The sequence below is a fragment of the Helianthus annuus genome, chromosome 10 (genome assembly GCF_002127325.2).
Source record: "Helianthus annuus cultivar XRQ/B chromosome 10, HanXRQr2.0-SUNRISE, whole genome shotgun sequence".
Classification (NCBI taxonomy): domain Eukaryota; kingdom Viridiplantae; phylum Streptophyta; class Magnoliopsida; order Asterales; family Asteraceae; genus Helianthus; species Helianthus annuus.
The window spans coordinates 48,838,228-48,864,964 of NC_035442.2; the positions used below are offsets into that span (position 1 = coordinate 48,838,228).

At 37.8% G+C, this 26,737-nt stretch overlaps 1 protein-coding gene and 3 long non-coding RNA genes across 18 annotated transcripts; 1 reads left to right on the forward strand and 3 right to left on the reverse strand.

Moving 5' to 3' along the window:
- Nucleotides 1-4,622: 4,622 nt before the first annotated feature.
- LOC110884936 lies at nt 4,623-6,819 on the reverse strand. Its single transcript, XR_004868630.1, has 4 exons — nt 6,730-6,819; nt 6,445-6,613; nt 5,679-5,862; nt 4,623-5,038 (listed from the first exon to the last, which is right to left on the reverse strand). It is a non-coding gene; the product is annotated as an uncharacterized LOC110884936 (long non-coding RNA).
- A 222-nt stretch (nt 6,820-7,041) lies between these two features.
- LOC110884933 lies at nt 7,042-11,751 on the forward strand. Of its 12 annotated transcripts, XR_002561722.2 has the most exons (16): nt 7,042-7,539; nt 7,710-7,809; nt 7,909-7,932; nt 8,028-8,100; nt 8,171-8,321; nt 8,559-8,624; nt 8,708-8,778; nt 8,998-9,184; nt 9,278-9,522; nt 9,680-9,733; nt 10,360-10,452; nt 10,534-10,714; nt 10,810-10,851; nt 10,940-11,039; nt 11,120-11,174; nt 11,250-11,751. It is a non-coding gene; the product is annotated as an uncharacterized LOC110884933 (long non-coding RNA). The 12 variants fall into 12 exon arrangements; XR_002561720.2 differs by lacking the exon at nt 10,360-10,452 and having other exon boundaries at nt 7,043-7,539; nt 8,708-8,881; nt 10,630-10,714; XR_002561714.2 differs by lacking the exon at nt 10,360-10,452 and having other exon boundaries at nt 7,043-7,539; nt 7,710-7,828; nt 7,909-7,956; nt 10,630-10,714; nt 11,250-11,749.
- Nucleotides 11,752-14,887: 3,136 nt separating this feature from the next.
- On the reverse strand, nt 14,888-18,822 carry LOC110884935. Of its 4 annotated transcripts, XR_004868799.1 has the most exons (5): nt 18,517-18,822; nt 17,903-18,363; nt 17,703-17,805; nt 15,829-17,408; nt 14,888-15,450 (listed from the first exon to the last, which is right to left on the reverse strand). XR_004868799.1 is itself a non-coding variant. In XM_022132637.2 (4 exons), exons 2-4 carry the CDS (start codon nt 17,734-17,736, stop codon nt 16,988-16,990), a joined length of 342 nt encoding a protein of 113 aa, XP_021988329.1. In that variant the 5' UTR covers nt 17,737-17,805; nt 17,903-18,822; the 3' UTR covers nt 16,643-16,987. The 4 variants fall into 4 exon arrangements, 1 of the variants encoding a protein (XP_021988329.1); XR_004868797.1 differs by having other exon boundaries at nt 17,903-18,822; XR_004868798.1 differs by having other exon boundaries at nt 17,878-18,822.
- Nucleotides 18,823-19,198: 376 nt separating this feature from the next.
- LOC110881676 lies at nt 19,199-20,221 on the reverse strand. Its single transcript, XR_002559848.2, has 3 exons — nt 20,104-20,221; nt 19,435-19,546; nt 19,199-19,361 (listed from the first exon to the last, which is right to left on the reverse strand). It is a non-coding gene; the product is annotated as an uncharacterized LOC110881676 (long non-coding RNA).
- Between the last annotated feature and the right edge of the window lie 6,516 nt (nt 20,222-26,737).

Below are 26,737 nucleotides of genomic sequence, written 5' to 3' on the forward strand. Positions count from 1 at the left end.
ATCAAATTCTCCTAAGTTTGTTGAAAGGAGAACGTGTTTTAAATGTGGGAAGTTTGGGCACATCATTAAAGACTGCACAAACTCGCCCAAACCAAATTTTGTTGAAAGAACCCCTTCTGAACAAGGTCACTCACAACGTCGTCCTGTTTCACCAAAACACGATAAACGAACTGTTAAAGAACAAGAAACAAAACGACGTCAAAACGTCAAGGCTGTTGAAAAGGCTTTAAAATCTGAAGTCAAAACGGTTAAAAGGAAACCTAGTTTGTCACAACCATTAAAACCAGAAACTGTACATAATACACAATCTGGTAAACAAAAACAAACTTGGAAACCTAAAACGGGTGAAAGTTCAGGGGGAGGTGCTGTGTTTAAAAATCATCAAGAAATTGAAATTACATTTCTTGATTCTCAGGGGCAACCCAAGTCTATGAAGGCTTGGGTCCCCCTCTCCAACTAATCTCTGAGTGAGTGTGCAGGAAGTTCCAGGAGGAACTATCGATAGTCATAGGATTGTTGATAGTGGAGCATCCTTGCACAAGATAGGCGACAGAAGAAATTGTTGCCTTTGATGGAGAGAAAAAGAAAGGGGAAACAGAGTTGTCTGTTGAAAGAAAGTAATAACTTCGACAAAATGAAAAATCATTTCAAAGTGTGATTGTTAAAGGCTTTGATCGGGTCCCCGGGATAGATTCAAATCAAAATGTACGCTCCTGCAGCACGTCTGAAGTTCAAAATCAACAAGATGAACGTGCAGTGTACATTTCCTCGCGGTGTGATTGATGAAAACGTATTCGTTGAACAAACCAACCGGGTGTGCGGATGCCTTAGCTTGGATTGAACAACCGCACACTATTTCTGAAAGAGAAAGACAAAGACCTTCGCTGGTGCAATGTGGAAGACCAGCCGGACCCGGAGGTTTATGATCTTGTTGCTGTGAAGAGATTTCTCAGTAGCTACAAAATCGACTTTGAAATCCACACCGGGTGGATATCCAGTTTGGGAGACTACTCAGATTCCTGGCAATGCACGAAGCAGTTGCAGGATACAGTTTTGAATTTCTAATCTCTCCTATACTTGTCGATGTTTAAGCTGCTTTATAAATTATTATCATCTCGTACGACACTCTTTGGCCAGACACGTTGATCTCAAATATCACCTCACACGTGATTGTTTCAATATGAAACTAGTCAATGTTGTCATGGTCCGCACTGCTTACCGACATGCCAACTCATTTCCCCAAAATTCGATAAATCATTTCTGACTAAAATTAATTTTGGTAAACGGCATTGAGGTAAAACATGAGTTAACCGACATCGGAAAATCGTTTTTGTAAATACCTTTGTGTTTTTAAAATTTATCTTAGTTTGTTGATTTTAGGGGGAGTAAATCCAAATTTTAAAAAATCCAAAAACATCGAAAAATTTCAAAAACACAAAAACATTAGAAAAACAAAAATGAGTTTCCTGGCGAGCAAAAGAGAAAATGATAGTACATCAGTGGTCTGTCTAAACCTCTTTGAAATGAACCTAAAATGAAAAACGATAAGCAGCTCTATATAAGATGTATCGGTAGGCTCACAATCATTTTAAAGTGTGCAGGGTGATATAAACCTTAAATCGACTGAAGACCAGGTGGGAACCATTCATTGGCATATGGTCTTAGTACCGAAATTTCGTTTGAGAGATTGCCGAGGTTCTGAGATATTCGGTCTTTATGCTGCTTATCATCTGGGTATCATGGTTGTATCTTTTACCGAGAAAAAAAAAACGGGGACGCAAGTCTAGATCTTCCATGATACTATACATACGTGTACATATTGCATTCGACCTCAATAAGTGATCAACAATCACATGTCCATCACAAAATAAGTGATAAAATACATCACATATATCCGGGAGTCAAGTTCGTCTCTTTGCTGTACGAAAGTACTGACCTGTTCACGGACTTGCTCCTGTGCCCTCATGCATCGAAAATCAAGTTCCTCATCAATAAGTGATTCTATCACATAGGGCTTGTTTTCAAATCAAAATAAGTGACAATCTCACATCATATACGGTCAAACAGATGATAAACGGTATACTCACCGGTAAGATGAACCCTCGTGCATACCTTGATACGGGAATGTGTCGTGTGTGGATGAACACCAGTCGGTAAGTATAAATCATACCTAATCGTATCCCCTCGCCATGATTACATCTGATAAGTTGAGCTTATATGGACAACAATACCGATAATTGTTATAGGATGCTTATCTAAATGTTAACTAATTGAACAAAAAGAGCGTTTTGGCATGACCGTACACTGATATGATTCTCTTACCCTCGAAACTCGCAAAAAGAATGCCTGTAAATATTTATTTACTACTTTCGTTTCTGCATCTTCGTATATATTTATTTATTGTTTTCCGTCTTTACATTTGAAAAATGAAAAATACCAAAAAGATTTTAGGTGTGTTTTAATATAAACTTTATAAAATCCAAAAGGATTTTGCTTCTAGTTTATTTTTGATTGACTGATGTTGGAACTCGAGTCTATCCTACCCAAAATCCTGATCGTAAGCCGGAAAATAATTGCATCTTCATAAACAGTCGAAGTTAACAAGTTTTGAAACTTAAAGGATTAAAATTGATCATTTTCTAAACTTTCAAACTGTTGTCGGTCGGTGTTTGATTGAGATTTGATCTCATATGTGTCATTTGTTTAAATGTTAACTAAATTCCAAGCGGTTGTTCTCATTATGCGTTTAGCTTTCTTGCCTGTGCAGATGCTAAAGGCGAGGAGAACATGTTCGATGACAAGCTTTGGAATGAAGACACGAAGTGGAGGCACTCAAAGGATAAAATGATCGAGTTGCCGCTGACCCTTCATCAACACCACAAGGATCTGATGAATTGACAAGTCAAAATATTCACAAGCATGACTCAATGGAGAGTTCATTCTAAGGGGGAGTTTGTTAACACACTTCCTAAATGAAATGGGGAGTTTGTTGATACACTTTCTTCTTACGAAGCGTGAAGACTTTGAAGATCCTCCGACATGAAAGACACAGAAGACGAACATTCACAGAAGACGAACCATCACGAGTAGCGTCCAAGGGGGAGTTTGTTGATACACTTTGTGTGGACGCGACTCGGCTCGGTTCGACTCGGCTCGGTACGACTTGGTTTCGACACGGTTAGGTCCGGCTCAAGCCCGACGTCACGACATTCCTCCGTCGTGCGCCCCAGAGTTCGACACACGAAGCACGACGAGCCACAAACTTCTCCCGTTGCCACATCATCATGATGATGTCATGATGATGTCACCAAGTTTGACTAATCACTTCAAATCTTCAAATGTGTTTTACGTAAAGAAGCATGGGCCATTCATATCAACACAGAATGCATGATGGGCCATTAATGTTAGGCCTAAGCTCATTTCAACGAAACAAAAAGGGATCTTGAAGAAACAAGTTTGTTTCGTCAAACATGATCGAATTTCGTCAAATATAATGGTGATTCGCCAAGCTTCTGATTCGCCAAGTTTGATTCGTCGAGTCCTTTGTGTTTCGTCATATCTGTGTCTGTCTTAGTATATATAGCGCTCATTGTTTCTGTGTGAAATAGATGAGCACAGAGAGACTTAGTGAGAGTCTGTAAACATTGTTTGTATATGTTTCGGGTTGTACTCATCCCTAATCAATAGATATAGAATCTTTGGTTACGTGTGTTATTATCTTACACTTTGTTTGGTTTACACTGTCACGGGGATTCCGCACCCGTTACCGTGTTCTTGATAAACAAGGATAGGTTTACGTTATCGATCCACCGGAAAAACGGGACCTACATCTGATGATGAACAAAAAACAGAGCACGCTTCTTCAATGTTCGATTGAAACATCCGATTAAAAGCAAGATTTTGTATATATGCGATACAATTGGAAACGGTTCCAAAATTTCAATCGATTATTGAATAATATTAAAACCTTCCATATATAATCTAAAGAAGGCGGTTCAAGAATTGAAGGAAATTGAAGGAAATAGAGAGGAGAGGAAAATGCCGCCCAAAATCACAATTCTCTCGCCAAAGAGAATAGCCACCTCATATCAAATAGTCAACCATTATTTTGCTTTCGTATAAGATATATATATATATATATATATATATATATATATATATATATATATATATATATATACTAGTGGGTAACTCGCGCGTTACGGCGGAATAGCCAATTAGTGTGAGATTACCATAGTGCCCGTCTCAAATCCTTTATATAGTAAACGTACCCCCACACTACGACGGGGTGATGAACCGTGAAAATACATAGAAACTGACATTATATCATTAAAATATAGAACACATTAAGAAAATACATAGATTAAACCCAATTTGTGACCGGTTATAATAGTGGTTTTTAATCCTTAATAGTGGATGATATATAGATTATACATGTTAAAAAGCTATAAATTAGTATCAGTGGTGAAAAACATAAGCAAAAAAGTAAATCAACAGACATAATTTGACAACCTAAAAAAGCAACAAATGGCTGATGGTTACTTATAAATACTATAAAGGCCCAATTTTAAGAGACACCTCCATTTAAAAATATATACATGGATAAAACCGAATTTATGATACTCAACCATCTTTCATTCGAGTAGTCTTTCATATCATAGTAACTCAAAGATGCTTGAAGACGTGTTACCTAAATTTAGTACTATACATAAAACATATAATTTACATCACACTCTTGTTTCTAAATTGGTAAAAGTGTTACCTTTAGTGTTATGTACTTGTTTTAAATTGTAACTCGAAATACATAGATTTAGCATCATCATCATCTTGTGTTATGACTTCACTGGTTACGATATCATCATCACTCTGATGAGTATTGGTGATTATTTCACTCTGTTGAGCTTCTAAACACGCGTTTTCCGTCTACATTACATCTTTCTTTTGCGATGGTATGGAAACCCAATTCCGTTCATCCACTAAAAAATCACCCACGGGTCCATAACCGGATTTAAGGGTATCCATACGAAACGCATGAAGGCTGTTAACATCATTAACCGAGAAACCAATGTGAGAGCAAACATCAATTTGTATCAAAAGGCCAGAACTGAAAGGAAATGTAAGTGTGAATCCATGGTAGACTTTAGAAAAGAAGTCAACATGTACATATGCTATTTGAAAACACTGAGAATAAATGGGTGGGTCGCTGTTTTGATTTTTTTATGAGCATATTAGTGCATAAGCTGTAGAAACAGCATATGCAAGCCTATATAGCCCACGCGTGTGCAACTATTGGAATTGCACATTTGTCAAACAATCCAATTGACACATGAATCTGCTACAATAAGCAAAATGAATCTTGAAAAAAGAAGCAATGGATGTTAAGTTTAATGCCATGAAAAGTAACCGAGTTGTCTCGTTTAAGTTCGAGCTCGAGCTCGACTTTTCAGCTCAATAAAATAAACGAGCCAAACCGAGTTGTCTCGTTTAAGCTCGAGCTCGACTTTTCAGCTCGATAAAATATATGAGCCGAACAGAGTTGGCTCGTTTAAGTTCGTGCCGAGCTCAATCTGGCATTCTGGCTTGACTCGACTCGGCTCTATAATAGCCCTACTTGCAAAATGCGACTATTATTCGAAAGTCTTTAATACCCTTTAATAATTGATATCATTGAAATATACCTCATACACGGTCATTTATTTTCTTAACTGATCTTCAACTGAAGCCACTGATATGTTTCGGCTTCATCGTCTGCCCCCAACGCCTCATTATTAGTTACGGATTTGCCACCATCAGCCATGTGTTCCACCAGCGTATACAAGTGGTCATTTGAGTCAGCACCAGCATGACTGTTATTTCAGCAAGCTATAATAAAAAGAGAGCATCACATTAAACAAACTGACCACTTAAAGTTTCTATGTAAATCCTTATGCTGATTTCTTTTTTGAACACTTCGGCCAATGTTTTCACAATGCAAGATGTTTCATTGGTTCATGAGCAGAGAATATATTAGAAGTGGCAAAATGGATGGGTTGATTTGGGTTCGCTACCGGGTCAAAATGGGTTTGGGTCAGGATGAGTTGATTCTGTAACCCGTTCCTTTTTTTTCTTCTAAACCTGTTCGACCCGTCCCTTTTTAACTCTTATGTGTATATATTTTAACAATACTTATAATCAACACATCATCCCGAAAAATATAAAACTTGACCAAGTGTATACAGGTCAACCCAAGCTGACCCGGCCCATTTCAACATTACTTAAACGTTTGACCCTTACAACCTGACCCCGTTTTGACCCGTAACCCAGCCAATCCTCGTGCCGTATTACCACACGTACAGTTCTTTGTGTTACTCAAAATGGGGTCTTAAGTATTAATAAAAAAAATTACTTAATATACGTCAAAAAGTACCATGAGGTAAAAAAACATAGTGGAATAAATATATTTACCAAGAAAAATTCATGTTGGGGACGTGAGAGAACGGGCTTCTCGTTATAAGCACTCATAAGCTTCCTTTCAGCGGAACTCAACTGAAGATCCTCTAAGTTTGTGAGTCGGCCCAAGATGTTCAATCTTTCCCTGTAGGGTGCAATGGTATCTATCGGGAAACCTCTAATCCTTTCCACCTCATCGTCAATTATAAAACACATAAATACTCGAAATAAAATGTGTATAATAACCATATGAAAGCTTGAACGATGAGAAGATGAGACATGACTAATTGACCATCTTACCCTGATATTTTCTTTAAAATGAAGCGGAAGTTCCTCATAATTTTCAGATAGCTTGAAGTACAAAATAACTCATTCCTTCTCCGTCATATTCATTTTGAAATAGTGTTGGGTGTATAAAGGTATCTAATCTATACTACCTATATCTATACTATATATAATATACATATCCAAAGGACTTCTTAAGGTCATTAAAATTTCCTTAAAACACCCCTAAAGCATAATGTACAACTCTTTTAAGCACCAGAAAACATCCATTTCCACTTATACCCTTCAACCAAAAAACACGGATACATCACAGGGTTTCACTCTCATTTCAAAACATTTCAAAATGCCCGCTTCCTGCTCCTCTCTCTCTCTCTCTCTCTCTCTCTCTCTCTCTTCGGCGATTTTAGATCTGGATCTAGGGTTTTTCTCCATCACGTTTCTACTACTCCAATTCGTCATGTAAATCATTGGAATCAAACTCAAGTCTAGGTTTTGAACTTCACGGAGTAAGTGCTTTTCTGGATTTTGTCCAAATTCATTGGAATTTATATTGTAGATCTAGGTTTCAAACTTTTGATATGAACCGATTTCGTTGAGGTAATTATTGTTTGGATCTGTAAATATGAAATCCATACCATTTGTTTTGTTACGGGAGTTGAGAAAAGAGTCCCACAAAGATCGATGAAACTGAAAACACGCAGTGATGAACACCGATTTGTAAGAAACCCTAACTAAAGGTTTCTTCCGGTCTTCTCTTCTGATGGTTTCTTCCGGTCTGGTCTTCTCTGCTGATGGTTTCTTTGGTGCAACCTAACTCTCTTTACTGTAAGTCTTTTTTGTTTTGCATCCCCCTTTTGGGTTTACATTTCTGATATCGGTCTTACCCTTCGTGTTTTGAGTTCCTCAAAATCAACAACTGGTACATGTGCTAATGATATCACCGTTTGTGGAATTTCCAAACCTTTTTTTGTGACTTTTCTTTTATATAATTGCAGTCAAGTAAGTGGAACCGGAATGCAGAAATTGAGGGTCACTTTGGAGAAGGTTAAGCAGCATAATTTGCAACTTGCTCTGTCAAACATCTGAGTGATAGAGGTCTTTTTTCTTCACATAGGTTATTGAATTTTGTTATACATTTTTTTCTTGTTGTGATATACATTTAAATTTATGAGACATATTGTATCTATGTCATAGGAACTATGTTTGGTCAAGGAAAGGGTAAGTAATTCAGCACAATGCTAGGTAACTTGTCATTCTATTTGACTTTAAACAGTGGTCATATTCATATCGCTTTGTTTTATTGTTTGAGTCAGCAAAAAGATCTCTATCATGAGCCTGGCTGCAAAAATCGCTTGATTATTGCAAAAAAAAAACGTGGAGTTGGAGGTTAGTTAGTTAATATATTCTTCATTTGTTTGTACATCACATGATACATAGCTTGAACTGTATTTTGCAGATGGTTGGTGCCTCTGGGAACAACTTGATGTGTTATGTTCATTGAAGTCTGGTATTTCCGAGGAGGTCTTGAAGGCTTATGACGGCAACAATTCTCAAAAGCCTTCTCTTATGGCCATCGTAAGCCAGATCTACGATGTCTCACAACGCTGGTATAATAACATTAGGGTTTAGTTTAATTTTATATGTTCAATCTATAAATAACACTTTCTGTGTTGATTTGTTGTTCTGGATACTGGCTTATAGTAAAAATTAGGGTTTAGAACATAACATAGGGGGATTTTGGTGTATTATTTCGATTTACAATATAGTAGTAGTGTTTTTACCATCTTAAAGTCCAGTGTGTATAAATCTATTGAAGACGTTGCTGATCGGGATGTTAATATTAGGTATATTCTGCAATTTTTATTCTTTATTGAAGACACTGCTGGCAAAGTTGGTTCACAAATAGTAAGGTTGGTTACAAGTGGTAATAAAGTCTCATCAGACATTTTGCACTTGATTTTGAGAACTGTTAAATGACTGATGGTTCGTGCAGGGAGCATTTGACGTTAGGATTTAATGTTCGAGCTGCTGTACAAAGTACTCATAGCAGAATATTTGGTGAAAGTATGGCTTTTGATAATATATTTGAGTTTCTTGAACTGTAAATAAACAACCTAACATCACACCCGACGGTTCGGCCCAGCGGTGCACAACGGAGGGTTTCAGAGTTAATATTTTTGTTTGAGTTTTAGTGCGTACGGGTCCTAACCGGTCATTGTGTGCGCCATTTTTTATTTGAAATATAGCATTTGAAATGATAACCTAATTTACTGTTTTGAGCAGGTTGGATATTCGTGTTTTGCTAAACCTTTCCCTCGGCACAATCATGAACCTACCCCGATCCGTACCGAATTCGTCCTATCTAGCGAATCTCGAACCCGAACCGCGTACCCGAACCAGAGCGAACCGCGATTTAGGTGACTATGTTCTAAATCAACATGTCTTATTATTGTGCCTTTTATTCACTCAGGTACCTTTTACTTGTGTCTAAATCTATTTTACGTCACAAGTTTAATATATAATGTGTGTGTGATTAAACAATAATGATAATTTTAATCTGCAGGCTAACTCTGAGGTGTCTGCTTTACTTGGTCGTATACCATCTTCTGTCGGTTACCAACTAACTTTAGCTACGGATCTTGGAGGTCTTAAAGAGCGTATCACCACAACTAAAAAGGGTTCTATTACATTCGTTCAAGCTATCTACGTGCCTGCTGATGATTTAACGGATCCCGCTCCTGCTACAACTTTTGCTCACCTGGATACCACAACTGTGCTTTCCCAACACGACTTGTAGTTTCCTAAAAGGTGACCAAATTTCTGTTTCTGAGATCGTCTTTTGTAATGTGAATTGGTAAAAGTTGTTTTATGGGTTCATTTAATAATTTAGTGAGTAATGTGGACTAAACAACTAACTGCGTTTTTAGATGATACTCTTAATAACTTAACACGTGTTTCGTGACAGGTAACACGCCCTGTGCTTCGTACGCGCCAGGATTTGTTAACGCATGTTGTAGAGGTAACCATTAGATTTGTTTTAAAAAACAAGCATTAAAGCCTTTTTTTTCGTTTTAATTTTTGCTTTTAGATCTTCGTGGACACACGGGATACCCTAGCTCTATTTTTTTATACATGCTGATCTGATAGCATTTTAAGTACATGTCTCGACAAGCTATTTAAGTGGTTGCCCTATATTTTTTTCTTTTTAAGTATGAGGTCTTTCACATATATCTATATCTATACTATATATAATATACATATTGATTGGACCAAATTGATGCGTGGCACCTCATACAAATTTTATAATCAATACGCATTTTTCTTTGCAATCGAGGTGTAATTTACAAAAACTGTACATGTATGCATTATTTAAGCAAGTATTTACACAAATTAATTCTTTTCGGGTGGGGCAGTGGGTGTAATTTCAACTTTCATGTTGCTTGATTTGGCGAATTGAAATTGGGTTCGGGTTCGGCTTTTGTCATGGAACTGGTAAGTAGCCTTACCACAGACTATTAAATTGGAGAATCCAATTCCAATTTAATAGTCCGTACCAGTTCCATGACGTCCAATTTAATAGTTCAATTCCCATGGTATGCAACGTTAGCCATTCAAAAAAAAATTAAATTGGAATCCGATTAAAAGGGGCGGGTCGAAACAGACGCGATCGGGTTGACTTGCAGCTCAAATCAGTAGCAGAACTTGCATTTTGCTCAGTCAAATAGTCAACTACTAACGGTTTGTTAGCTTGTCATAACCATATAAATTTTTTTAATGTTTTTTTTTTTGCTAGAAAGATTAACTCTTTCTTATTTGTAGGATTTGAATTCTGGCAAGGATATCATGCAATTTCGTGTGGCCAATTTCCGTTTTCTTTACATGTCTATTATCAATTGCATTGACACTTTTTTTTAGTTTTATTGTGATTTAGCTAAAAGATTTGCAACGTCAGCTCGGATGCAAAAATGGTTTGCTCATAGCAAAAAAGCTAGAGTTAGAGGTCAGTGTTGCTCTTTCTTCTTTTAGTAGCAGATATGCTGGATATCGTCATATTGTTCTATTTTATGCTCACACGCATATTCCGTGTTATATCAGGGAAAAAGGAAAACTAAAGCATGTGAAACAAATGAAACCAAGGTTAGCGTGTGAATATTACATGTATTTTCTTGTTTTTTTTTTAACTAAAAATTAGATAAATATTTATATATGTTAATTTAACTGGTAGAAGGCGAAAGTATCCGAGCATGAGGAGATCGGAGTTTTTACGGTTCCCGAAAGCAGCAAAGACTAACATTCAAACACAAATGGAAGAAAGAAATCCAAATGTCAGTCTAATTAGTGTCGTGATGGTTTGCGGTTGCATAAACAGATTGTGCATCTGATCATTTTGAAATTTTTGATGTAGGTTTATGCTCTACGGTTAAAAAGGTTCAGGAGAAGGGTGCGGGTGACAATGGAAGGTTTGTGCACACGTGTTCTTTTGTATCTAATTATATATTTTTAGTTTTTTCTATTTCTAATATTATGTTTTACAGGTCGGTATCTAGAAGGCAATCTGCTCGGTTTAAACATGATGAACCGCAGAGGACATGCTCCATACAAACGAGATTGATGATAAAATGCAAGGGGATGATATTGCCGTTTCTGTTAAAAAGGAAGATGATTCGTTACCAAATAAAGTTAGTCAAGAAGGTTCATTCTATTTCAAGCCTGTCTCGTGAAGTAACTAAGAAGGTTCAGTCTTATAAGGAAATTGGCGTCAACGTAAAAATGTGCAGACCTGAGTGAGCGTTTTTTGAACTACTTGGTTTGAATTCTTTTGTAAAAGATCCTTTAGTGAATCTGTATGATGTTATTAGTAGATAAACTGATATAGTAGCTATATGGTAGCTGCTCTGAAGATGGTATAGTTTGATTATAAGTTGTATGTTCAATTGGTGGACCCTCTATTGCGTGGTCGATTTTCGATGCGTACGGTGCACCATATGGTTGCAATAACTGCGATGTGTCTTCAGGATGAAGCAAATTTTCGGCCTTTGATTAGTGATATTGTTGTTGGACTCGAGTAAGCTTCTCAAGCTGAAATGTGCAAATAACCATAAAAGTTTGGCTATTGACTCGTAACTTGTTACTTGTTGGATAACGTTAAAGTAAAGTAAAACCTGACTCGACCCGTTCCGACCTGGACCTGTTTCGACTCGAATCAAAACAACCCTTTTTTATAATTGACCTGTTTTAACCTGAACCCATTTTGACCCATTACCCGTCCTGTTTGCGAGGTCTATGACATATAGATAGATCAACTGGCGCCACTAACTCAAAAACCTAAGAAAACAATAAACATAATAAAAATTTATAGAACATCATACGAATAAGAAAATTAACCAGGGACAGCCCAAGCCCAAGTATTTTGAGGCTTGGGCTTTAGGCCTCCAAATCAATAGGGTCTTCAACTTGTAAAAAAATTATAGTGATATTTGGGTTGAGCTGAATTTATCTTTATACATATAAAAAATATATAAAAATACAAAAAAAATTAAATTAACTTCGCCAATAACAAACCTTTAAGTTTATTTTGCCGGCCCAAGCCCGAGTAAAGGAGGGTTTTTCTCAAATAATGTTTTTTTTTTTTGAAAAGAGGCATCAAGTTTTTAATTCGCTTTAGGCCATCAAAATGGTTGAAGACAGAAGTGGGCTGAAGACCGTATGGATGAGGTCGGTACCATTCAGTACCGAAATTCCCAAAAATGGGTACCGAAATTTTGACATACATGAGAAGTAATAAAATTACTCACAGATGTGTTTGTATAGAATTTATTTTATATCATAAAATCATAGATGCGTTTGTACAAGATTTTGTTCATTTCCTATATAGAAGAGTTACACAATATCATGGGCGAAACTTCATTGTGGAAAGAGGCGTCCCCTTTTCTCTTTGTAGTGTTAATTTTACCGAAATTTTCAAAATTTTATTTTGTAGTGTAACATATTGGATTTTGAGAGTATCTTAACCGAAAATTTAGATTTTAGTTATGGCCAAACTGAATTGAACCTTCTTATGCATACCCTTAGAATTACTAACAAGTGTTGTGTTTTCCTTTGCATCGCGAATTTGGTTTTGGTTATGGCTCAAAACCAAACCGCACCGTACATAGCCCTAAACTTACCAACCTAATTGATATGTTTCCCGCCGCATCGCGCGGGTAAACGACTAGTTTATAGACATAAAAAATCTGGTTAAGTAGAAAGGTAAACGATGAACTCATCTAAAAAGGTATACGCATCGAAATTTGACCTTATGATTTTTTTATGTACGAGATGAAATAAAAAATTAATGGTTAGAAGGGACATACTTGAAGATTTACAACAAGCAAATGAGGGATTTTTCCAGATGATTCAACTTTTGGGAGTTCAAGAAGGCGTGTGTTAGGAACCATATGTTTACTTTGCTATTTCTAGTATTAGGGAGGGGGTATTTGTAACTTTCTCTCTTATAAATAAGTATGGAATAGTTAGTAGTCAAGAAGAGAGTTTGTTATTCAATCTACCACAATTATCATATATCGATTCCTATCATTGGTCCGACTTGCCTCACCTCTGCTCTCTGATTCATATTCCTGTTCGGTTTTACTTGTTATCAGATCTAGATCTAATTTCTACTTCGATGAAGATGGACACGGAGGCGGTTCAAATCTCTGCCCGATTGGATGTTCATGAGCAACAGATTCAAAAACTTCAATCGGATGTCACTGAGATCAAGGATTCTCTCTCCGCGTTAACTACAGATCGGGAGGACTTCCGTCGGGTCGTTTTGGCTTGGATGAAGTCGCAAGAGACGAAGACCGGCGATGGTTCGTCGGAATCGGGGTTTTCCGGCGAAGTATTTACATATTCTCATCCTAAATCGGCTTCTGATATGGATTCTGGTCCCAAATCAGCTAGGGATGTGTGTAGTGGTCTTCCATCTCTAATAGATCAACTGGAATAGTCTCCAGATAACACTTGAAGGTTATACGTTCCAGATCTGAAGAAAAATCAATGGCGCAATTTCAGTCTCCAGGTAAGGTACTCAGATTGTTGACGTTCGATCGAAATTTCACGAAATTGAGGAGGAATCAGTTAATTCGATGGTGACTAATTCCAATCTTGGGATCGGTTTCACGTCTTCGTTAACTTCTTTTGACAACCAATCAGCCGACCAAGCCAAATTAGAGATGATAGGTGTCAATTGGGCCTTATCAGATGTTCTTAAGTGGAATTTGGGCTCAGAACCAATGGTGGGCCAAGGTTTGGAGCAGAAATTGGTTGTGGGCCTGATTTTTTCTGATTTAGACTTGTGTGAGAAGGGAAAAGCTCCATTTGACAGGGGAAAAGAAGTCATTGTCTCACCGTCCTCTCATTGGAATGCGATTGACGTTTTCGGCTACGTGGCATTTATGGGTCGTGCATGGGCAGCCTCGGCCACCGGATGACGCATCTAAGGACGCCTATACTGGGAAACCGGGACATGCTTCTGATCAAAGTCTTGAGGACAAGACTTTCTCTAAGGGGGGAGTATTGTTAGGAACCATATATTTACTTTGCTATTCTAGTATTAGGGAGGGGGTATTTGTAACTTTCTCTCTTATAAATAAGTATGGAATAGTTAGTAGTCAAGAAGAGAGTTTGTTATTCGGTTAGGACTCTATTGTGGAGAGGCTCCCTTGTGGAGAAGGGCGTAGCCCGAGATCACTTCGGTGATTGTTTATCTTCTATTTGTATTTCAATTCAATCTACCACAATTATCATATATCGATTCCTATCAGTGTGCAATATGATCAATCTTACGGGGAGATAAGAATACGTCAACACCAATAGGGTAATAAGCAGCTTGATTTGAAGCACATTCTTTCTTTTTATCTTTGTAAAACAGAAGGAACCACATGCCACTTTAGTAAGACAAATACAAACCCCTTATAAATTAGAGGGAAAAAATAAAGAAATAGTTTAATGTCAAGCTTATTTTACTTTAAATAATTACTAGATGGAAGCACCCACCGCGTTACGGGCGGGGGCTTACAAACTAAGACCACGTATTACTTTCATCCAGGATGATCAAGAATCCATAAATCAAAAGACGCAATAACACATGGTTTTTTATACATTCTATTCTTATTACGAAGATTCACTGGAACATACATCTGATGCCTTGGCGGGTTACAAATTAGAAACCGGATGATGATCAGCCATAAATATTTTCTAGTATTTTTTAATAATGAATGCTTCACATACATGATGCGCGCACATCACGCATTGTCTTTTGGCATAAAACACATCCGAGCGCACACACGATATGAAATTGAAATAAATATACAATATTTAGCGAAATTTACTGGCAAGGCCTTCATCTAGCTCTTCTCATGTGTCTTCATCCACAACTTCCCAAGAAATGTCAGTGACATAAGATCTATCTTTTGTTATAGGTAGACCTTTGCCAGCAAGAAGTTAACTTTTTTTGGTTAACTTCTTGTTAACAAAAAGTCTAGTGTTTCCAGCAGCACAAGATATGGACATTGGATGGTCAAATTCCTCAATAAATTGGTTGAAAATTGGTGATAGGTAGATTGACTTTTGAGGTTAAGCATATCAAATGGAATGAATTTTGAGCCCAAAAGGTGAAGAAACACTTATCTTATAGGAATAATGCCAAGGCAAGGCTGGTTCAACACACCCCGAAATCCTGCTAAGGAATCATACCTGGTTGGAAAAGAGAACGTTATAGTGTTTCCAGTAGGAGAAGATTATGGTTTGACTTTTAAAGTCAAAGAACTAATTTAATCAAATGACCTTATGTAATCTAACAATCATGTGTACCCAAACATCCAAACCTAGTTAAGTTGTTAGAAACAATATGATATTATGATGTGTCCCCTCTCTTGCAAGATAAATCTAAATAGCATATTGTTGTGCTACCATAAAATAAATTAGCCCACATGCATATTGTAACTGTATAAATGGTCCGTGGAATGTGTCCCTCGTACCGTTGGAGAGAGATGCATTGAAGATCAATCGAAATGAATATTGTAAATTTTTAAGACAGTAAAAAGTATAGACATATGTGTTAGAGAATCTGACCTTTTTGGATGCTGAGGCTTCAAGAAAGGCGATATTCATATACCAGCTTCATGAATAAGTTCATTAGGCCAGAAACAAACATTTGCATTTGCCTAAAATGAATAGTATTAGTTACCTACACTATTTAAATTTAATATCACCTATTCTTCTTAAAATTTCCCACATCAGATAGATTATAACAAAAGAAAAAAAGTGCTATACCAGTAACCTAAACAAAGATTAGGCAAGCAACTTTTTTGACAACAGATTATAACAAAAACCAAAAGCAGTTGACCTTTGAATCAACAGAATGCCACCATATCCATTTCGTATTGAAGACAAAGAACTAAAAAAGGCCTGTTCCAAACAAATAACACGATTCCCATACAAAACCACTTCTCACACTTCATACTTTATAAATAACATAAATATTTAGAAAAATTGTACCTTTTTTTTTCCAGAGATTGCATTAAGTCACCAAATTGAGCAAAAAAAGCCCAAACAAAAAAGACTCATCATCAACACATTAATAATCCAAGGAAAACCCCTCATCCATCAACCAATGATGTTCGATGCATGCGAAAAGAATAAAGTTAATTAATTCATTAAATATCATGAATCTTACTAAGCACATGGACCTTAATTGCGGTGGTTAAACGCGATGAAAACAAAACCTTAAACCCCAAAATTAAGGTATACACAAAAGTAAATAACAATAGGTATAATCAAGTAAATCAAACTGAATACAGTGGTAACCGTAAATAAAATAGATACAACAATTTCCAAACATACCAATCACAGATCAGGCGAAGAAGAAAGACAACCTAACGTCAAAGAAAACCAAACCGCTCTAAGCTGAATAAATATCAAAACTGTTAGCAAATAAACTAATAAAAACACTAAATCGCAAAAGAAGAAAGCACTACAAATCCCTTAGGGTTGACAAAAAAAATCAAACACAGCAAAGCACATCGAAATCCTACTGGGAAACCCTAGACTTGACGAGTTTGGTTCTGTGGATGGGAGGTGAGCACGCATCAGGGCCGGTCGCCGGGTACTCGTTGTCCCGCGTCTCTGTTTCTCTCTCTTACTGCTCTCGTATTGCCTCCCATTTCTCTTTCTTGTGTCTCTCTGTGTGTGTCTTTTGAGAAATTAGAAGGTGTTGATAATGACATAGAAACTAACCAGTGCTCCGTCTAATTTCTCCTTTTTTTTTCTGAAATTCACCGCTGTTATGAGCGTCACATCCCCGTCGTGAATCACAACCATTGGCGGCGGACCTTCCTCCGTTCTCTCTTCTCTCTGTCGTTGCTGGTGAGGAGGGGTAAATGGAGAAAAGCTGATTTAGCTTTGCAGCCCAAAACAGTTTACAAACCTAAAAACCCAAAGTACAAATAGCAAATGCTTTGAACGTCAGTAATGCACAAAGTATAACCCTGGTATGCCTTTTAGTGTTGCAAATTAGAAGTATATATAATGTCCCCGCACTTTAAAGGTACTTGGATCAAGCGGTGACCAAAAATCTGACATTTTCTTCTCTATCGGACAATACGGAACTTGAGAGCCTGCCATTGGTCTTTGCAAAATAGCCCTTGGAGACACTGAAACAGATCAAATATATGCAAAATTATAAGTAATGGGGTCAACTCAAACCTACGGATTTCGTGTTAGCTTCGTGCCGCATCAAGAAACAAAAAACAAAAAAAAAGATATAAGATTAACCTAGGAATAAATATTTATGACAGATGCTGCAGTAATATTACGTATTCAGTAAAGATGAACAAATTGCTTCCTACGATCGAAAAAATGAAGTATTGATTACTTGCTCATTATGAATTTGCGATTGACGAAGTCACACAATATAACTTAAAGTCATCAATTGTCTCTTTTAGTACCTTTTTCCTGCTCAACATGTTTGGCAACCACCATAACTTTTTCCACAAGTCGTCATCATCTTCTACGTTGTCTACTTCAGCCATTGCGTGCTCTGAGTCAACCCTAATCACCAAAGTCAAGCATGAAAATATTAAACGAGCATAAACCACTAATAATACATAAATGAAATGTTACCATCGCCTAGAAACAGGGACCGGACCTTTAGGAGTTTAGGTCGTGAGTGTGGGAAATCACGAGACAGAAGCAACTTCATGCGAATAACACCCCAGCTGCAAACCAACTATATTCAGTCAGAATAACATACATAATGTTCCAAAAAAACGTTACCTGGGCCTTAAATATCTGCATATATTGTTGGAAAATCATCATCGTTTACCCCTAAAAGGGCACCTTGTCAAAATCCCAGATGAAGGTTAAAGCAGCAATTATTCGATTTGTTAGAACTAAAATTCAGCATGCAATTGAATGTTGTCAATCAGAATCCTAGATGATGACTCGATCAGAACCCAAGACCACAAAAAACCGTCACCGAGCATTAGTAGTTACCAAACAAAACTGGGGCTCGATACGATAATTTAAACCCTTTTGTTTCCCAACTCAAAATTGAAAAATCATACCGGTGGTCTGCCGAATGTGTTGAATAATCTCGCCTCCGTTCGTCTTCAATCAGTCCGCAAACACCAACCATCGGGCCAGACGGTGGCAGTGGGGTTAGCAACGACAATGACGACAATGGCCATGAAGGGAAACCCTCACACCTCACTCTCCTTTATAACAATCTAAGAAACTGGATATAAATGGATGAAAACTTACTCGTTGTTCGTCTTCTTCACCGGGGAGAATTGCGATTGCCCTATCTTTGATTTGATTTCTTATGACGACCAAACTTAAAGGATCTAGGGTAAGTGAATGGGTAAACGGAGACCTTAGAGAACCTTTTGTGGTTGCAGAAGTGGAATTCGGAAGAGGTGATGCAACCCGTCCAACTTCAATTTCATTATTACACTATTAGGAAACGGAAGTAATCATTGAAACTTGGTTAAATGATGGGCAAATTTGGGAGTGGGGGATGAAAATAATGGAATTTAGCTTGAGATCTTGGACTGGCATCTTAAAAAATTGAAGGGAAATGACTTTCTTAGCCATGGGAAATGTTTTATATATATATATATATATATACTAGGTTATCTACCCGTGTGATACACGGGTTGAACAATTTAAGTTCTATAAAAAATACATTATGAAATGAAAAAGCATTCTTGACATAATTTATAAATATGTAAATATTTCTTTGTATACACGAGTTGAATAATGAAAATGATATCGGGTATTGTAATGTTATGAAAGGAAAACAATCATAGCAAAAATAAATTACTTTACAAAGTCAAGCCCAAACGAATATGAAAGATGTTGGTGTATATGTTTTAAGTATATGAAACAACCATCAAATGTACTTCGCCCTACTCTTCATCATACAATAATAGAAAGCGAAGAAAACAACATAATGATCATAATGTTTATAAAACTGAACTCCGCACCTTTAAATACAAGCAGTTTGAGGCTATAAATCAGTACATGCTAACGTATTAACTTCTTAAATAGCTTGAGCTTCTGCAGTATTCCTCCTTAATCTTTATTAGTAGGTGAATTCCTTTTACCTGTAAACAGAAAGGAATAATCAAAACCAGAAATCACTCAAAAACATTGTGTTTTAATTAATCATATTATTACCTTTGACCGCCACTTCATAAAAGTTGACCAAGGCTAATAATTGTCTTTTAATGAGACAAAAGATAGAAAATACCATCTGCCCTTTGCATCAAAATTTGCTGTAGTACTCTCCCTTGAAAATTAGAAAGAAGCTAATACTTTAGTTAATTCTGGCCATTTAGTCAGTTATATGTCCACTTTAAAAGACTCCCTTAATATTGACTTATAAAGTCAAAATTACCAGAATTGGATAAGCATATAAGTTACGGCTACTCGGCTAGAGTTATAAAAATTTTAATGGTGGCCTGAATGTCTAGTTATACACTCATCCCAGTCTGGATAGCTAAGTTTAATTACAAAAAAAAAAAAAAAAAAACTATATCTGCTTCGTTTTTGTTTACCATCTTCGTATCCCAAAACAGCCATTTTAATACCTGACCCGTTTCTAGAAGTTTAGTGACAAAATATTAGTGGGAATGTTTACATTTAGTGACACTCTTGAACTGTGGCCACAACTGACAAAATAGAACTTGCGATGTAGGTTGTTAGTTACAGGCGCATATGTACAAAATGGAACCTCGAATAGTTAGTAACAGAATTTACTTTTTGTTATCAGGACATTCTCTGTTTTTGCGAAGATGAAAAAAGCAGCTAACTAATTCCTGTTTGAAATGGGCCGGATTTTATTACCTGAAATACATTTTACTTATATTAGTGTCGTTGTCATTGTACCCCAGAAAAATGCTTTTCCCATGAGGTATTTCATCCAAGATTGTGCCTTCATACCTTGAGATATTCAAGAAAAGGCTGTAGGTCCCTCTCGGAGGATGACGAACCTAAACCTTGTTATACAAACCCACTAGCGAGTGCGGAATCCAAGCTAGCAAGCAAACCGAGATGAAACAAGTATAAACACAAACACACAAAGGTTCACCGATTAACACCACTTGTATTAATACGAATGAAGGTTCCGGTTACAAGCACAATGTTCACAAATGTGTTTTGCAAACTCTCAAAGTGTGTGTATGTGTTTCGGACAGAATGCTCTCAAAGTCTCTCTATCCTTCTGTGTGCATATATACTGAAATGAACACACTGCATGGGTATTTATACCCATACACAGCAGGTATGTTCCGAAGGATCCGATAGATGTCTCGAAGGATCATCTATCGGTGTTGAACCTGTCGAAGGATCAGGAATGCTGATCGAAAGATCATCTTTCGATCAGACTTTCATCAAAGGGTTCACAGTGACCTCGAAGGTTGATCTGTCGAGGTCCATCCATCGAAGGTTCAACTTTCGATCTCATCGAAGGATCTCACTATCCTTCGATGAGTTATCCTACGAGCCAGACATGTTACATTCATAAACTAACTGTTTGGCCAAGACAAACTAGGAGGATAGTTGACTTGGTCAAACTTACAAGGCTAACTTAGACATCGTTTATAACGTGACCGAATACAGACAAAGTACAGACACAAGTGCACCAACAAACTCCCCCTTGGCTGTAGCTTTGTCTCGATCTTTGATGTTTGCAGATTTGTCTTGACCTTGATCATCCTTGATCTTCATGTCTTCAAGACTCTGATGTCCTTTCAAGTCTTCAATGTCGGAGGATCTTCAAAGTCTTCACGTCTTGAAAGCAGAAAGTGTATCAACAAACTATCCGTATCATGTAGGAAGTGTGTTGACAAACTCCCCCTTAACATAAGCTCCCCCTTGAGTTATGCCCGTGAAAAAAACTTGATCTTTATGAAGTTAGATCCTTGTGGTGTTGATGATGGCCAGCGGCAACTCGATCATCTCATTATTTAAGTGCTTTCACGTCGTGTCTTCATTCCGAAGCCTGTCATCGACCATGTTCTCCTAGCCTTTAGAATCTGCACATGCAAGAAATCTAAACGCGTAATGAGAACAACTGCTTGGAATGGTTAGTATAAACAAATGACACACGAATGATCATGTCACAATCAAACACCGTCCGACAGTATGAAAGTTTAATAAATTTGCCAATTTTAGTCTTTAACTTTCAAAACATGCAAATTTCGACCATTTATGAAGATTTAGTCAATTCGGTTTTCGTTCAGGTTTCAGGTAACGAAGACTCGAGCTCCAACATCGTACGATCGAAAATAAAGCAGAAATAAAATCTTTTTGGCTTTTACAAAGTTTATATTAAAACTCACCTAAAATCTTTTTGGTATTTTAATTTTTTTTTTTTGAAATTAAAAGACAACAATTTTAATATCCTTTGAGTGTTATCAAACGACATCACCGCTAATGTCGTGCTGATATGCACCAAACGACGAAACTGTTTAAAATAAGACAATAAAAGTTAAGCAGTAAATAAATAAATATATACAGACATTCTTTTTGCGAGTTTCGAGGGTAAGAGAATCATATCAGTGTACGGTCATGCCAAAACACTCTTGTTGTTCAGTTAGTTAACATTAAAATAAGCATCCTATAACAATTATCGGTATTGTTGTCCACTTAAGCTCAACTTATCAGATGTAATCATGGCGAGGGGATGCGTTAAGGTATGATTTATACTTACCGACCGGTGTTCATCCACATCACGACACATTCCCGTATCAAGGTATGCACGAGAATTCATCTTACCGGTGAGTATACCGATTATCATCTGTTTGACCGTATAAGCTGTGAGATACTCACTTATTTTGATTTGAAAACAAGCCCTATGTGATATAATCACTTATTAATGAGGAACTTGATTTTCATATGCATGAGGGCACAAGAGCAAGTCCGTGAACAGGTCAGTACTTTCGTACAGCAGAGAGACGAACTTGACTCCCGGATGAATGTGATATTTTATCACTTATTTGATATGGACATGTGATTGTTTATCACTTATTGAGGTCGAATGCAGTATGTAATATGTACACGTATGTATAGTATCATGGAAGATCTAGACTTGCGTCCCCGTTATTTTTCGGTAAAAGATACAACCATGATACCCAGATGATAAGCAGCATAAAGACCGAATATCTCAGAACCTCGGCAATCTATCAAACGAAATTTCGGTACTAAGACCATATGCCAATGAATGGTTCCCACCTGGTCTTCAGTCGATTTAAGATTTATATCACCCTGCACACTTTAAAATGATTGTGAGCCTACCGATACATCTTATATAGAGCTTCTTATCGTTTTTCATTTAAGGTTTAAAGAGGTTTGGATAGACCACTGATGTACTATCATTTTCTCTTTTGCTCGCCAGGAAACTCATTTTTGTTTTTCTATTGTTTTTGTGTTTTTGAGATTTTTCGATGTTTTTGGATTTTCCGATTTTTGGATTTACTCCCCCTAAAATCAACAAACTAAGACAAATTTAAAACACAAAGGTATTTACAAAAATGATTTTCCGATGTTGGTTTACTCTTGCTTGACCTTAATGCCGTTTACCAATAATAAAAAGTCAAATCTTGATTTGTCAAATGCTTTGGTAAAAAGGCGGCACGTTGGTCATCGGTGTGGACCTTAACAACATCGATTAGCCTTTTCTCAAAGCAATCACGTATGAAGTGATATTTGATTTCGATGTGTTTGGTTTTTGAGTGCTGCACAGGATTTCTAGTGATCTGTAAAGCAGCAGAATTATCAACGTAAATAGGAGTAGTTAGGAATTCAAAACCGTAGTCCCGCAATTGTTGTTGGATCCAAAGAACTTGGGAGCAACAACTTGAGGCAATGTATTCAGCTTCGCATGTTGAAGTAGCCACACAAGTCTGCTTCTTGCACTGCCATGTGACTAGGCGATTTCCTAAAAACTGGCATCCAGCCGTTGTGGATTTGCCGTCGATTTTGCATCCGCCATGATCAGAATCACTGAATGCGACTAAGTCAAAGTTATTATCCCTAGGGTACCATAGACCGGTGTCAGGGTAACCCTTCAAATAACGAAAAATCCTTTTTACAGCTGCAAGATGTGAGGCCTTCGGGTTGACTTGATATCTGGCAAGCAGGCACGTTGGATACATTATGTCTGGCCTTGATGCTGTGAGGTACATAAGAGATCCGATCATTGCGCGATAGTATGAGGGGCTAACAGCTTCACCCTTCAAGTCTGGAGTAATTCCGTGATTTTGTGGCAATGGGGTACCAATGGGCGTTGCATCGGACATTTGGAACCGGCTCAAGATGTCACCAACATATTTAGTCTGATGGATGAATATCCCAGACTCAGTTTGTTGCACTTGTAGGCCCAAGAAGAAGGTCATTTCCCCCATAGCACTCATCTCGAATTTATCCTGCATAATGCGCTCGAAATTCCTACACAAGACATCATTAGTAGAACCAAAAATAATATCATCAACATATACCTGAACCAGAAGAAGATCTCCATCTTGTTCTTTGATGAAAAGAGTACAGTCGATAAGACCTCTTCGAAAACCGTTCTCCAGCAGATAGGTAGATAAGGTTGCGTACCAAGCTCGCGGTGCTTGATGAAGACCATAGAGAGCTTTGTTGAGCAACCAAACCCGATCGGGATGGACAGGATCTTCAAAACCTGGAGGCTGTTCGACATATACCTCTTCTTCAACCACACCATGTAGAAATGCATTTTTGACGTCCATCTGGTAAACCTTGAATCCTTTGAATGAGGCATAAGCCAGAAAGATCCGAATAGCTTCCAGACGTGCAACGGGTGCATAGACTTCGTTGTAGTCGATTCCTTCTATCTGACGAAAACCTTGAACGACTAAACGAGCTTTGTTTCGAATAACCACTCCACGGTCGTCTTTCTTGCATTTGAAAACCCATCGAGTGCCAATCTTCTTGTAGTTCTCAGGTTTTTCAACAAGCTTCCAAACACCAAGCTTTTGAAATTGCTGCAATTCTTCCTGCATGGCTTCAACCCAAGCACTGTCTTTCAATGCTTCTTTCCATGATTTTGGTTCTTCTTGTGACACGTAACACGCGAAGGACCAGTCATTTTGTTGACCAGATTCTCTTATAGCTGAATACAAACCAGCATTCCGGTTGTTTCTCAGCTGATTACACGTCTGCACACCGCGATGGACATCTCCTATTATGTTCTGCTGGGGATGGGTATCATGAATTCTCATTTCAGGATTATCTGGCACACGAGCATTGATACCCAAATTATTAAGATTAAGATCAACAACCAACTCCACACCAGGAATGTGGGTAGAGGTGGATGCATTCCCTTCAGCAGTGTCTACATTCTGCATATGAGGTGTATCACCAGAGGCGCCTTGAACAGGAGCAGCTGGAGCCGAAGATCCTTCAGCTGCATCATGATATTCATCATCTTCAGAAGAATCATTATAATCAATAGCATCTTCATAAACCTCATTTTGAACCATATTGTTGACAGACGAAGAAGCTTGAGGATCAACAACAATAGGTCTAACCAAAGGCGAGACAGCAGCGTTGTCACTTTCCAATAACATCCTGGCCGCTGCTGATTCTTCGTCAAAGGTTGGCAGATTGAAGGAGTCAAATAGCCCATCATAATCGAACATCCACGGATCACCCGGAGCCCTAACAGGACTCGTGTACCTTTGAACCCTCACTTCACTCCAAAGCTCAATCTTTTTGGTAGCTAGATTCCAAACACGAAAATTCGGAGTAGCATATCCAAGGAAGAAGCCCTCGATAGCTCTTGCTCCAAACATTCCATCCGGCTCAATCATAGTACATGGAGCACCAAACGGTTCTAGGTAAGAAAGATCCGGTTTCCTTTTCTGAAGGAATTCGAAGCAAGTCTTGCCATGTCTCTTTACTGTAAGAACTCTGTTTAATGTGTAGCATGCAGCCGATACAGCCTCCCCCCAGAATTGAATAGGGAGTTCCGACTCTACTAACATTGTTCTTGCAGTTTCTATAATCGTCCGATTCTTCCTCTCCGCGACACCATTTTGTTGTGGAGTATAACGAGAACTGTACTCATGAAGAATGCCTTTAGAAGTACAAAACTCATCCATAACTTGATTCTTGAATTCGGTTCCATTGTCGCTTCGGATCCTCTTCACTTTCAACGAATAGAGATTCTCCAACATTGTAAGAAGATCCTTGGGGATGCCAGGAGTTTGACTCTTGTGTGCCATGAAGGATACCCAAGAAAATCTAGAATAATCATCAGTAACAACTAGACAATAAGCATCTCCGAATGTTGTCTTGTGCTTCATAGGTCCAAAAAGGTCCATATGAAGACGTTCGAGAGGCATGCTGACAGTGTTGATTTTCTTCAAAGGGTGAGACTTCTTTGTTTGCTTCCCTTTTTGGCACGAGACACAGATATCTTGTAGATGAAAACTTCTCACAGGCACACCATTCACAAGATTATTTTTCACCAAATGGTTCATTTTTCTCAAGTGAATGTGTCCAATTCTTCTGTGCCAAGATATAGACTCCTTTTCCGTGGCTTTTGAGACAAAGCAAGTGACTTGTGCAGATGTAGTAATCGCCTGGCTCATGTCGAGAATATAAAGATCATTAACTCTCGGAGCCGATAAGAGAATCCATTCTTGTGGAATTTTGAATCCAGGTTTCAGCACATAGCAGCCGGCATCATCAAAATGCACGGTGAATTTCTTATCGCAGATTTGCGACACATTGAGAAGATTATGATCAATTTGCTTAACATAATTGATCTTATCAAAGCACACGATGCCATTGGAGATACTTCCCTCTCCAGTGATGAATCCGCCTTTGTCTCCCGCAAAAGCAACATACCCTCCTCTAATGTTTCTCACGTCATATTGGAGCCGTAAGTCGCCAGTCATGTGCCTGGATGCTCCACTATCAACAATCCAATGACTATTAACAGTTCCTCCTAGAACATCCTGCACATGTCATTTAAAATCATCAGTTGAGAATGGGGACCCAAGCCTTAGTGGTCTTGGGTCATCCCTGAGCATCACGAAACGTGATATCAATCTCTTGATGGTTTTCAAGAACAACTGCTCCCCCTGAATTGTCACCCGCCTTAGGTAACCAAGTTCGTTTTTGCCTACCAGTTTTTGAAGATTCTGGTTTTACAGGTTGTGACACACTTGGTTCCCTTTGAACTGTTTTAATCTCAGATTTTAAAGCTTTTTCAACAGTTTTCATGTTCTTACGTCGTTGTTTAGTTTCTTGTTCCTTTACAGTTCGTTTATCATGTTTAGGTGAAACTGACCGACGTTGAGGATGAACTGTTTCAGGTGGAGCTTTCTCAACAAATTTACTCTTTGGAGCACTTGGGCAGTTTTTGATGATGTGCCCAATTTCTCCACATTTAAAACATGTTCTCCTTTCAACAAATTTGGGAGAACTTGATTGACCACAAGATGTC

Coding starts and splice junctions, on each gene's coding strand:
- LOC110884935 (XM_022132637.2), bottom strand. CDS start 17,736: ATGGTGGTTGCCAAACATGTTGAGCAGGAAAAAG. Junction 17,409..17,702: donor ACATGTTGAGCAGGAAAAAG/GTACTAAAAGAG, acceptor GATCTGTTTCAG/TGTCTCCAAGGGCTATTTTG. Junction 17,183..17,295: donor TTGATCCAAGTACCTTTAAA/GTGCGGGGACAT, acceptor TTGGGTTTTTAG/GTTTGTAAACTGTTTTGGGC.